The 13,444-nt window shown below is 43.1% G+C and overlaps 1 protein-coding gene across 2 annotated transcripts; it reads right to left on the bottom strand.

Annotated features, from left to right (window-relative positions):
* On the bottom strand, positions 615–13,384 carry SUPT7L (SPT7-like STAGA complex gamma subunit). 2 transcript variants are annotated; one of them, XM_005686875.3, is made up of 6 exons: positions 13,128–13,384; positions 12,200–12,300; positions 10,325–10,942; positions 5,419–5,743; positions 4,296–4,533; positions 615–1,559 (listed from the first exon to the last, which is right to left on the bottom strand). In XM_005686875.3, exons 3-6 carry the CDS (start codon positions 10,735–10,737, stop codon positions 1,297–1,299), a joined length of 1,239 nt encoding a protein of 412 aa, XP_005686932.1. In that variant the 5' UTR covers positions 10,738–10,942; positions 12,200–12,300; positions 13,128–13,384; the 3' UTR covers positions 615–1,296. The 2 variants fall into 2 exon arrangements, with proteins under 2 accessions (XP_005686932.1, XP_005686933.1); XM_005686876.3 differs by lacking the exon at positions 12,200–12,300.

Below are 13,444 nucleotides of genomic sequence, written 5' to 3'. Positions count from 1 at the left end.
CAGCCATGAAATTAAAAGACACTTACTCCTTGGAAGAAAAGTTATGACCAACCTAGATAGCATATTCAAAAGCAGAGACATTACTTTGCCAACTAAGGTCTGTCTAGTCAAGGCTATGGTTTTTCCAGTGGTCATGTATGGATGTGAGAGTTGGACTGTGAAGAAGGCTGAGCGCTGAAGAATTGATGCTTTTGAACTGTGGTGTTGGAGAAGACTCTTGAGAGTCCGTTGGACTGCAAGGAGATCCAACCCATCCATTCTGAAGGAGATCAGCCCTGGGATTTCTTTGGAAGGAATGATGCTAAAGCTGAAACTCTAGTACTTTGGCCACCTCATGTGAAGAGTTGACTCATTGGAAAAGACCCTGATGCTGGGAGGGATTGGGGGCAGGAGGTGAAGGGGACGACCGAGGATGAGATGGCTGGATGGCATCACTGACTCGATGGATGTGAGTCTGAGTGAACTCCGGGAGTTGGTGATGGACAGGGAGGCCTGGCATGCTGCGATTCATGGGGTCGCAAAGAGTCGGACACGACTGAGCGACTGAACTGAACTGAACTGATAACATATGGAAAAGCCTGAATGAACTTTTTTGGCCAACCCAATGTTAAAAAAACAATCTGACTGCAAATAAAGAGGACTGGAATACATGGACTAAGTCTAGAGAAGGAAGAAGAAAAATATATGGTTGAAATAGGAGAGGGCTATTTGGATAAGCAAAAAGGCTGTTCACAGACTGCTGTGATTTCACAGGAGATTCTGTGGGCAGCAGAAACAGTTCGAAAAAAGGACTACTGATAGATAAGCTGTGCAATGTTTAGCTATTTCCATTGGATTCCCAATGACTTGAACCAAAAATGAAGCAAGTTAAAAGAAAAAGATTGACATCTGATATCAGCATATATGTGAGTCTGTTCAAGCACAGCTGTGAAGCTTATTAATAACATCTTCATCTTCATAATATCCCTGCAGTGTAGGCCAGACCCAGTGTGATTCTTCTCTGTTGTATAAGAGAAACAGGTTGAGAGAAGCTAAGTCATTTGTCACATGGTGAAGACAAGTCAGGGACACTGTTTTGGTCTCTGGATCACCATCCCAGTGTGATATCTGTGAAAGGTGGCTTGGTTGTGGAAAACAACAAAAACTGGATGCAAAAGGTAAAAGTTAAATCCCGCTCCACTGGTATCAGGAAAACCCATTGTGTTTAAGAGTTCAATCATTATTTGTGGAAACAAATTAGAATCCATCAGTTTCTGTTGGGTCTTCTAGGTCTGGAGAGGTCTCCCTCTTTGCCTTTTATATTTTCCTCATCCTCTTTTTGCAGCGCTGGTTGAAAACAGGGGAGGAGCCCATGAGGCTATCAGTGGAGTGGGAGCCGTAGCTGCTGTCTGAGTCATCAGGGCTTTGGGGGATCCCAGCTTCACTCATGCCTGACATCGGCTCCTCGAACACGTCACTGCCCAGCACACCGTGCCCAGAAACGTTGCCTTCTTCACTCTCTTGCGGCTCCATTTTCACGTGGGCCAAGTTCCAAAGAGGGGAAGCATTTACCTCTGTACCTGGGAATGGAAAAGAACACAGAACTAACTAGCAGCAAGAAAGGCTGGAACAAAGCAGGTGGCATACACCACCCAGGGCTGGCTGATGGCCTTTGACCTCAGTTTTCAGTCTGATTCTCTACTTGCCTAGAGAATATGGTTGTTATTCTCTGCTCAAAAAATAACCAACTCAAAATATCTTCTTTTCCACTTCCTCCCCTTCCTTTACCTCACCTCATCCATCTCCATTTCCTCTAAACCAGGGAAACTAAAGCTATGCAGGTGGAAATATTCATGGTTCAAAGGTAGGTACAACCATGGGTTCTTGGGCAAGTGTTACATTTGCCTGTCCTTTTACAGGGCTGTCTTGTTTTTCTGCCATGTGTTTGGGTCCCTGGTTCTCTCTCACATTATGGAAAGTTAGTGATCACTACAAAATGGTGGTAGCAGTTCCCAGACTGCTGAAAAGAGACGTGACCCCTATGTCTGCAAGAATTTCTTTCTGGCTCTCCTGCCTCTGTGTCTTCTAGCAATGCTGTTCTGTGGTTATTACATCTCCCATGGTGAAAGGCTCTCTGCCCAGTACTTTGAAAATGTGGTCTAATTCTGTTTAGGCCACACTGAAAGACTGGCTGTTTGCATCGTTAGGTCATTGATGACATAATCTATATTTCTAAAGAACTGGGACTTCCCTAGAAGTCCAGTGGTTAAGACTTCCACTGCAGGGGGCTCAGGTTTGGTCCCTGATCAGGGAACTAAAATCCCACATGATGCATGGCGCAGCCAATAAATAAATAAATAAATTGTAAAGAACTGAGCCTCTAGAGTTATTTGCAGTCTTTTTGACTTAGGGATCATTGAGCCATCTGGTTCTGAAGGGAATCACGGAGTCTGTCTGGAAGAAGCAGCATCACTGAGTTGCCCTATTTTAATCCCTTTCAGGTTCAACTTGTTGGTACTACTCTGACCAAGCAACCCCAACTATTCAAACATCCTTGAGCAATTAACATTACTCCACTTATCTGGAAGTTGCCTTAATTAACTCAGCACAAGCACCAGGAAAGACCAGAATACAGAGAACAGGAGGCCATCTGTCCACCTAGCTGGGTCGGCTGAATTAACTGTCATCAAGAGAGTAACAGCAAATTTGGAAAACTCAGTAGTAGCCACAAGACTGGAAAAGGTCAGTTTTCATTCCAATCCCAAAGAAAGGCAATGCCAAAGAATGTTCAAACTGCTGCACAATTGCATCATACACGCTAAAAGTAATGCTCAAAAATCTCCAAGCCAGGCTTCAACAGTACATGAACCACGAATTTCCAGATGTTCAAGCTAGATTTAGAAAAGGCAGAGGAACCAGAGATCATATTGCCAACATCCATTGGATCATTGAATAAACAGAGTTCCAGAAAAACATCTACTACTGCTTTATTGACTACACCAAAGCCTTTGACTGTGTGGATCACACAAACTGTGGAAAATTCTTAGAGATGGGACTACCAGACTACCTGACCTGCCTCCTGAGAAATCTGTATGCAGGTCAGGAAGCAACAGTTACAACTGGACATGGAACAACAGACCGGTTCCAAATTGGGAAAGGAGTATGTCAGGGTTGTATATTGTCACCCTGCTTATTTAACTTACATGCAGAGTATATGAGAAATGCCTGACTGGATGAAGCACAAGCTGGAATCAAGATGGCTGGGAGAAATATCAATTACCTCAGATATGCAGATGACACCACCTTTCTGGCAGAAACGGAAGAAGAACTAAACAGCCTCTTGATGAAAGTGAAACAGAGTGAAAAAGTTGGCTTAAAGCTCAACATTCAGAAAACTAAGATCATGGCATCTGGTCCCATCACTTCATGGCAAATAGATGGAGAAACAGTGGAAACTGTCAGACTTTATTTTTGGGGGCTTCAAAATCACTGCAGATGGTGATTGCAGTGAAATTAAAGGATGCTTACTCCTTGAAAGGAAAGTTATGACCAACCTAGATAGCATATTCAAAAGCAGAGACATTACTTTGCTGACAAAGGTCCGTCTAGTCAAAGCTATGGTTTTTCCAGTAGTCATGTATGGATATGAGAGTTGGACTATAAAGAAAGCTGAGTGTCGAAGAACTGATGCTTTTGAACTGTGGTACTGGAGAAGGCTCTTGAGAGTCCCTTGGACTGCAAGGAGATCCAACCAGTCCATCCTAAAAGAAATTAGTCCTGTATATTCATTGGAAGGACTGATGCTGAAGCTGAAACTCCAATACTTTGGCCACCTGATGCAAAGAACAGACTTACTGGAAAAGACCCTGATGCTGGGAAAGATTGATGGCAGGAGGAGAAGGGGATGACAGAGGATGAGATGATCGGATGGCATCACTGACTCAATGGACATGAGTCTGAGTAAGCTCTGAGAGTTGGGATTAACAGGGAAGCCTGGCGTGCTGCAGTCCATGAGGTTGCAAAGAGCAGGATACGACTGAGCGACTGAACTGAACTGAAGAGAGTAACATTGCCTCTACATCCTAACTAGGAATAATTTCAAAGAATGTCTGTAAAGCTGTGCTAGTTCTCTCTTCACTAATTAGGAAGAGAATGTTTGTATCTCTAGATCAGTGAAGCTATATTTCTTCTTAGACTTTCCATTCCCCTGCCCATCCCTACTTTTGCTCTTCCATCTCCAGACTTTGAGTCTAAAATGCAAGAAGTACTGAGGCTGGCACATCTCCCAGAATCAAGATGGGTAGGTTCTCTCTTACTTGAAGCCTGTGGTGAAGCCTCGACCTCCAGGTTAGATGGGAAGCGCTCGTTCTGAGCGCCAAGAACTCCCATGGGCAGCGACTGGTCTCCAGAAGCAAGGTCAGCCTCCAGTTCTTCACTGACAGGGAAGGTGATGTCGCTCACAGGTTCCTCCTTGATCTTGACAGGCTTCGTGTCCTCTGTGGCCTTCTCAGGATTGACGATCCTCTCATACTCTTCAGAGAGCTGCTTACTAATCTGTTGGCAAGCAAGAGTCAATTTTCCAAAGGAACGTTAAAAGCAAGTTGGATAGTCAGCTTGTGGCATCTGGTGCAAACAGAAGATGAATACGAATAAAGCATCACTGCTAATGGGAGGAATTTGAGTTTGAAATTCATAAATGACAGGGCCATGTAAAGAAAATTTGTTTGGCAGAGAATGTGTATGTGATTAATTAAAAGGTACATAAAGGTAAAATATTTAGATGTATTATATCAGAACTGGGACGAAAGGTGACATTTTTGGCTATAAAAACTAACATTTGACATAAACACAACAAGTGGCTAATGAGCGCTATAGGACATCTGGATCACTTAGCAAAGCCGATTGGGTATTATGAATTTCTTACATTTCAGATTTGGGGAAAGCAAAACAGTGAACAAAATGCGTAAGGCCACAAGGGTGGAAGAGATTAGATAGTTCTGGTTTTAACCAAAAACGCCATCTCCCCCATCACACTCTACCTTTGAGAGCAGTGTCATCTCACTCGTTTGCTCCTGGTTTAAAGCACTTAACGCCATCTGAAATTATTTTGATCATTGTTTGTTTACCTGTTTTTGTCTCTCTCTCAACAAGAATGCAAGCTCAAGGAACTTGTCCTATTAAACTGCTGAATTCCACAATAGGCACTCCATAAATATGTGTTGAATAAGAGCAGGCTAGCCACATGCTATAATTTCACTGTCTGAAGAAGAACCCTGGGTCTGGCCAGGTCAGTGTGGGTCACATCCGGGGCCAAGAGGAAAGTCAAGTTCATTCTATTCCAGGCCCTGTGTGCTCTGCACCCTGGGGCAAGTGTTAGGGATCCCACTAAACACCCCCAGATCACACATCCTTGTGCACCCCTCCTCGGGATCCTCTCACCTGCAGCATGTAACTGTGATAGTCCTTGATGCGGTGCTGCCAGAATTTCTGGAGGGAGAGCACGCTGCCGATACCCACTTCATGGAATACCTGCTCCATCACGTCGGGGAAGGGAGTCTGCCCCAGCCGGGCTTCCCGATCCACAGCAAAGCGCAGCAGCTTGGTGAACTTCAGGCAGTACTCGTGCGCCACATCAGTCAGGGTCTCAAGGACACTCTCGTTAGCACACTCAAAGCCCGCGTGGGCCAGGATTGTGGCCACTGCCTGGTAGAGGAGCTGTCGGCAGGAGTGCCAGCTGAGTTCAGTCACAGGCTCCCCTTTCCCCCTGAAAGTGGAGACACGATGAGTGTCATTGGTTCTCTTGCAAAGGGGTGACCTGTCCTGTCTTCCTAGGTGGTTTACAACCCTAATCAAACGTCTGGCTCAGTTTTCCAGGAGAATTTTAGGCAGATTATATTGTCCAGTTTTACCTTGCTGCCATTTCAGGGCACGTCTCAACAACCCACAGTCATATCCCTGAGCAGTTCCAATTACATAAAGCTTGCATAGGTGATATGCATTTATAGTAAACAGTATAAAAGGGTATCTACTGAAAAGTAAGTTACCATCTTCTTGTATCAATTGCTTGATCACTTTTAGGGTCTGATAAATTTTAAGAGCATAGCTCAATGGTGCACATTTTCAGCATAGCATAGGTTCCTCACATGCTGGGCAATATATGAACCTCTAGAATTTAACTGCAACAAACCATTTGTAAAATAGGAAAGCAATTCAATTTTATAAAAGCAGTTTAAAACATATATTGCTTACAAGCAACAGAGGATGAGATGGTTGGATGGCATTACCAACTCAATGGACCTAAGTTTGAGCAAACTCCAGAAGATAATGAAGGACAGAGAAGCATGGCTTGCTGCAGCGTGGGTCGCAGAGTCAGACATGACTGAGAGACTGAACAACAATTGCTTACACAGCATTTTTATCCTACTTTATGCTGTGAAATTGGTAGGGGTCCATATTATTATTCCTATTTGGCAGATGAAGAAATTGAAGTTCAGAGGGGGTGATTTGCCAAATGTTTTTGGTAATATAAAGTAATAGAGCTTCTGACTCTAGATCCTATGTTCTTCATAATACTCTGTTTTGCACCTAATCATTGTGGCAAAAATCCCATCTTTCTAAAACAAAACAAAAAACTTCAAAAGCTGTCTGATTTCCTAAAAGTAACTTTTAATAAGCTCCTAATAATTTACCTGTTCTCCTGAAATTTCCTATCTTCTGCTTTCCCCTGACAAAGGAAGTAAATAGATAAAAATAAAATCGGGTGCAGAAAATGACTCTTCCCAGAACACTTTTCATTTGTCACCCCGTGCTTACTGTACAGAGTGCCTGAGGAGCTATTCACCCACGCTGCTATTATCTGCTCAGTAGCAACTACTGCAATTCACCTAATAACTGGAAAATAAGAAAACCAACTGTCAAGTAATTTTTCATTTACTGTTTATGTCATCATTTCCCATGGCCAGTTTCTCTGGATCAAAAGCTAAAGACTTCAGAAGTGTCTAATAAACAGAGCTAAATCAGTACTGTTTTACTTAATATGTGGACCCATTTTAAAGGAAAATAATTCTTCCTGCAGCCCCATAACTGATGCAAATTATTTTTGTTACAGTCTCTTAAATATATATAAAACCATCTCATGCGAGCAGTTGACTCATTAGAAAAGACTCTGATGCTGGGAGGGATTGGGGGCAGGAGGAGAAGGGGACAACAGAGGATGAGATGGTTGGATGGCATCACTGACTCGATGGATGTGAGTCTGAGTGAACTCTGGGAGTTGGTGATGGACAGGGAGGCCTCGCATGCTGTGATTCATGGGGTCGCAAAAAGTCGGACACAACTGAGCGACTGAACTGAACTGAACTGAACCTTCTGATGCTCACAGAATCTTCCTAACAATTAAAATTAGAAAACTGACACAAAACTACAAATTCTAAATAATAGCATCAATTTAATATGAGGGACAGTATTATTTTGTAAAAGCTCAACTGCTCTCAAAATGTAAAGTTGGTACTGATTGCTGCTGCTGCTGCTAAGTCGCTTCAGTCGTGTCTGACTCTGTGTGACCCCAGAGACAGCAGCCCACCAGGCTCCCCCGTCCCTGGGATTCTCCAGGCAAGAACACTGGAGTGGGTTGCCATTTCCTTCTCCAGTGCATGAAAGTGAAAAGTGAAAGTGAAGTCGCTCAGTCATGCCCGACCCTTAGTGACCCCATGGACTGCAGCCTTCCAGGCTCCTCCGTCCATGTGATTTTCCAGGCAAGAGTACTGGAGTGGGGTGCCACTGATTGCTACAGAGTAAGTATTCTGAAGTTGGGCACATCGATACCAGTAGGTGCCAAGCATGTAATGACACATTTCTCGTTCCCTTTTCCACTATTCCAGTGTCTTCAAAACTTCCAATTAGACAATGCACCATGACATCATCTTGCCTTAATCTAGCCCAACTGCAAACCTTACATAAGAAGTGCATTTCTCTTCTTTTTTCATTAGTTTGGGACAATTAAAATAGGAGCAACTATCATCATCAACAGGCAGATGCAGTAAGTGATGTACAACACAATTAGTTATGAAGCATTTTTACCAAACATTTAATCTGAATCTTGAGAAAATAATCAGCAAATCCAGTCTGATTTGGAACAGACAAATGACCCAAACTCTTAAAAAAGATTAATATCATGTATTATAAAAGGGGGAAGTTATTCTAGCTTAAAAGACACTAATGAGGCAAAGAAAGACAAATACTGTATGATATCATTTATGTACAGAATCTAAAACAAACTAGTGAACACAACAGAAAAGAAGTAGACTCACAGATATTGAACACACTAGTGGTTAACAGTGAGGAGAGGGAAGGATGGGGCAAGATGGGGTAGATTAAGAGGTACAAGCTACTATGTATAAAATAAATAAGCTACAAGGATATTGTACCGCACAGGAAATATAGCCAATATTTTATAATAACTTTAAAAGGAGTATAATCTATACAAATATTGAATTACAGTGTTGAACACCTCCAAAATCACTGCAGATGGTGACTGCAGCCTTGAAATTAAAAGACTCCTTGGAATAAAAGTTATGACCAACCTAGATAGCATATTCAAAAGCAGAGACATTACTTTGCCAACAAAGGTCAGTCTAGTCAAGGCTATGGTTTTTCCAATGGTCATGTATGGATGTGAGAGTTGGACTGTGAAGAAGGCTGAGCGCCGAAGAACTGATGCTTTTGAACTGTGGTGTTGGAGAAGACTCTTGAGAGTCCCTTGGACTGCAAGGAGATCCAACCAGTCCATCCTAAAGGAGATCAGCCCTGGCTGTTCTTTGGAAGGAATGATGCTAAAGCTGAAACTCCAGTACTTTGGCCACCTCATGTGAAGAGTTGACTCACTGAAAAAGACCCTGATGCTGGGAGGGATTGAGGGCAGGAGGAAAAGGGGACGACCCAGGATGAGATGGCTGGATGGTATCACCGACTCGATGGACGTGAGTTTGAGAGAACTCTGGGAGATGGTGATGGACAGGGAGGCCTGGTGTGCTGCGATTCATGGGGTCGCAAAAAGTCGGACAAAACTGAGCGACTTAACTGAACTGAACTGAACATCTGAAACTAATACCGTAAATCAACTATACCTCAAAAAAAAAAAAGACACTAAAGAGGTATAACAATGAAATGGAATACATGGTCTTTATTAGGTCCAAGACTGGGGAAAAACATACCTAATAAAAGATATTTTGGGGACAACTGGAAAAATCTGAATACAGATGATAGTACTTAATTCGTGTTCACTTACTTTGATGTGATACTGGTTATTGGGATTATGTAGGAAATTTCCTTATTTTTAGGCTAAGGTGAAGAATTTAGGGGTGAAATACTGTGATATCTACAACTCTAATAGATTTGGCAAAAAAAACTGTGTGTCTATGTGTATATGTATACATAAATGTTTGTATATTTGTGAGTAAATGTGTGTATACACACTTATACATATGTGAGAGAAAGTAAATGTGGTAAAATATTAACAATTGTTGAATCCAGGTGAAGGGTATTTGTGTTTTTGTCATCCTATTATTTAAACTTCTGTAGGTCTGACAAGTTTCAAAATGAAAAGACAAAAGTACTTATTTGGCATCAAATGCAAACTTTCATACTGAAATCCAGGAGTAGCACTAGCTTTTAAGGTAATCACTCAGAGGATTTGGACCTGGGCTTCTCAAATTGAAATTTACGTATGAATCTCTGGAGATCTTGTTAAAATGAAAATTCTGACTCAGGAGGTCTGGGTGAGTCTGACACTCTGCATTTCTAACAACCTCCCAGGTGATGTTGATGTTGCTGATCTCAGATCAGATTTTGAGCAGCAAGGATCAGGAACATTGTTATACTATTATTTCTTGAACTGTGTTATCAAAATGAAAATACACCATTTAAAAATTCTTGTATAGAACTTGTGGATTTCTAATGGTAAGAGAATAAGTCCATAAATCTCATCTTGAGGACAATGAGCTAAACCCACAGTATATCTTTTAATTAACAAGAAAAACTAGATTTGGAGGACTATGAGACCATGGCCTATTTTACAAACCAGTGTAGAACTTTGCTCCTAGTAAAGTGCTTGGCATATATTAGGTACTCAATAAATATTTGTTGCATCAGAAAATAAAAAAAATACAGACTCTGGATTTGGAAGAACATGGTTCAACTCTTAGACTTTCCACTAATTACCTGAGCAACTTTGGCCCAGTCATTTACTCTTATCTTCAGTTTCCTCCTGGAAAAGTGGTGACATGCTTAACAAGGTTGTTGGGAAGATTTTTAGAGAAAAGTAACATATAGCAAAGCCTTGTCTTACCGATAAAAGTCACTCTCTGGGTCACTGTGCCGGACCTGGAACGGTGCACTGGGATTCTTACAGTCTAAAGGAAGGAGATCATCAGGAAGAGGAGGTGACCCAGGGCAGGACGGAAGAGGTTCACTCTCTTCAGTCTTTACACCTTCTGTCTGTTGCTGATTCTGGGCCTGCGCTGTGGCAATGAGGTTACGCAGACGTCGGTTGTGCTGGATCAGCTGAATGGTGTGGATGGTGAGGCTGCAGGGCTCTGAGGGGATGTCCAGCATAGTGGGGGGCTTGGGCTTGTTGGCTGAGGGTTGGTGCAGAGGCGGGTCATGGACTTCTACCAGTCGGAACTCCCGAGGGAGCAAGTCAAAAGAACTTCTGTTGGTCTGGCTTGATGAGATTGGTATCTCTCCCCAGTATCTCAACATTTTGGAATTACAAAGGAAGAGCTCCCAAGTTAAATGTGGATGGTATCCTAAAGGCAACGTTTTAAAATCTCTAGCAACTGCAGGTTAAGGGCTTCTGTAGTGAGGAATACGAGGTCTAGCCAGGTATTGACATAAAAACTAGGCAGTTCAAGACCACTTAGAAAAAGTCAGCGTCAGCAACACTGTTGGACCAAGGACGTTCTTCCTGAAGAAATTAAGAGAAATATAACTGTTAATATCACAGTCATACACTGTGACAATTCCTACTGGACTGAACCACAAGGTAGAGTTTGGGTCTTCAGTAGACTAATAGCTGCAAGAGTATATTAGGCTACGGTGTCCATATTTTCCAACTCACCCCACTAACTTATTACCAATCCAGAATGATTTGCAAGGCAAGACACTTAAATGAGACCTGGAATATTTCTCAGAGTATCTTGACACATCTTTCCTGGATCCACAGGAGAAAAAGGAGTAGAGTTAAAGATAGGAAAAGGTTCTTCTTCTTTTTTTTTTTTCCGCTGTGCCGTGCAGTCTGTGGGATCTTAGTGCCAAGTCCTAACCATTGGACTGCCAGGGAATTCCTGATGTGGTTACTAACCTGTGAATGCTTCCCAGGTGGACTAGTGGTAAAGAAACTGCCTGCCAATGCAGAAGTAGGAGACATGGGCTCAATTCCTGGGTCAGGAAGATCCCCTGGAGAAGGAAATGGCAACCCACTCCAGTATTCTTGCCTGAAGAATCCCATGGACAGAAGAAACCGAGGGGCTACAGTCCAAAGGGTCTCAAAGAGTCAGACACTACTGAAGTGACGTAGCATGCATGCATATGTGCCAAGCATGGGAACCTTTAACTAATCCTGGTGGAAAATTTTATGAACCACTATCCTAAACGGTCTTATGCATTCAACTTCTGACGTTCATAGGGAAGAATCTCAGATATCTGCTATCTCTTAAATAATATCCCTTCCTTTAGTCTCTCCTTGTATCAAATCTACTCTCTACAGTGATGCTGTGCTGTGCTTAATTGCTCAGTCATGTCCAATTCTTTGTGACCCCATGGACTGCAGCCTACCAGGCTCCTCTGTCCTTGGGATTTTCCAGGCAACAATACTGGAGTGGGTTGCTATGCCCTCCTCCACGGGATCTTCCCAACCCAGGGATTGAACCCAGGTCTCCCACACTGCAGGCAAATTCTTTACCAACTGAGCCACTAGGGAAGCTCAAGAATACTGGAGTACCCTATCCCTTGGCCAGGGGACCTTCCCAACCCAGGAATCGAACCCTTGTCTCCTGCACTGCAGGCAGATTCTTTACCACAGCTGAGCTACCAGGGAAGTCAGTAGTGAGGCTAGATTTAATATTTTCAGCTTAGACCTAATGACTTCCCATTGACTACTGGAAAAACGTCAATGTTTTTTGATTTACCATTCAACACCAATTACAATCCAGCTTCAACTCACCTTTCCAGACTCATTGGCCATATGTCTCTTCAAATTCAATAAATATTTATCAAATGCCAAGTGTCATGTGAGGAGATAAAGACTAATTCAAGGTCCTTACCCTGAGGTGAGGGAGAAAAACATGAAAAGAATGTTTCAACATTAAAGTGTGTGGTCAGTGCTGTTCCAGAGACACAGACCAAGTTCGGTGAGAAAACACAAAGGAGGAACTTCCTGAAGAAAGTGACCATCTTAGTTCCAACCATATCAGACTTCTCTGGTTGCGAATGCCATGCATTTCCACAGCTTAATGACGTGATCTCTGCAGGAAATGCCTTGCTACCTGCCACATCCCTGGCAGACTTGTATTCATCCTTAAGTATGATTTAAGTCACCACCCTCTATCACCTCCCCAACACATCTCCCCTTTTTAAGTCTCACAGCACTTTGTATGTCTCCATCACAGCATTTATCCCTGTATTTAAACTAGTACTTGTTTCAATTTTATTCTTCCATCTGTCTCTCACAGCTGTGATCTTGGTGTCTAAGATTTGAGTGCCTACTACATGCCAGGCTTTGCCTCTACTGGTAATTCAATTCTCCCAACCTTTCTATAAGTAGATGTCACTTAAAAAAAAAAAAAAAAAAAAGAGGTAGATACTATTATTACCCCACTTTTCAGACGTGGAAGCTGAGGCCTTCTGTCTTGCCTAATGTCGGAAACAGCTGAGAGGGAAGATCGAGACGGTCTGGATCCAGGGTCTGCACTCTTAACAACTACACTATGCTGCCTCAACTGGTTTCAGAAAGAATGCAAGAAGGAACGAATACATGACTGAACCAAGTGACAACAAAAATCGCCCTCTCCACTAACTTGACCCAAAGGAGCAGGAAGGACAGGCATCAAGCACAAGCAATGCCCACATCCCCATCAGGGCTCCTCCCTCACCATCAGCGGACTCGGGCGCCAATCACAGTGTCCTGGGGTCGTCTAAGGCTGGGGCAGCCCACACAGGGAGCTGTGGACCTGGACCGAGGCAAGGAGGCTCCACTATGGACTGCCACTTCGCAGGCACTGAACTGGGCGGCTGATGGGCTCCGAGAGGCCTGAGATAAGTGTCCTATCAGGTCCGGAAGGCTGGTGTGTTGACCAGCGGTTCAAGGCTGCCGGAAGCGCGTCTTCTCAATCAGGCTCCGCTGCAGGAAGTCATGACGACTCGGTTGCAACCTCTAAAGATGTCCCCATTCTGACAGTACCCCGACCGC

Source organism: Capra hircus, chromosome 11 (assembly GCF_001704415.2).
Source record: "Capra hircus breed San Clemente chromosome 11, ASM170441v1, whole genome shotgun sequence".
Classification (NCBI taxonomy): Eukaryota; Metazoa; Chordata; class Mammalia; order Artiodactyla; family Bovidae; genus Capra; species Capra hircus.
Note: the sequence above shows the minus strand (reverse complement) of the source record. Positions and strands in the feature narration are given on the sequence as shown.

Bases quoted from the DNA above. Each gene is read 5' to 3' on its own strand.
- SUPT7L (XM_005686875.3), bottom strand. From the start codon at position 10,737: ATGTTGAGATACTGGGGAGAGATACCAATCTCATCAAGCCAGACCAAC. The intron at 4,534-5,418 runs GTGAGAGGATCC...GCTTGCCAACAG, and splicing joins ATCACAGTTACATGCTGCAG to ATTAGTAAGCAGCTCTCTGA. The intron at 1,560-4,295 runs GTAAGAGAGAAC...TTCCATTCCCAG, and splicing joins GGCTTCACCACAGGCTTCAA to GTACAGAGGTAAATGCTTCC.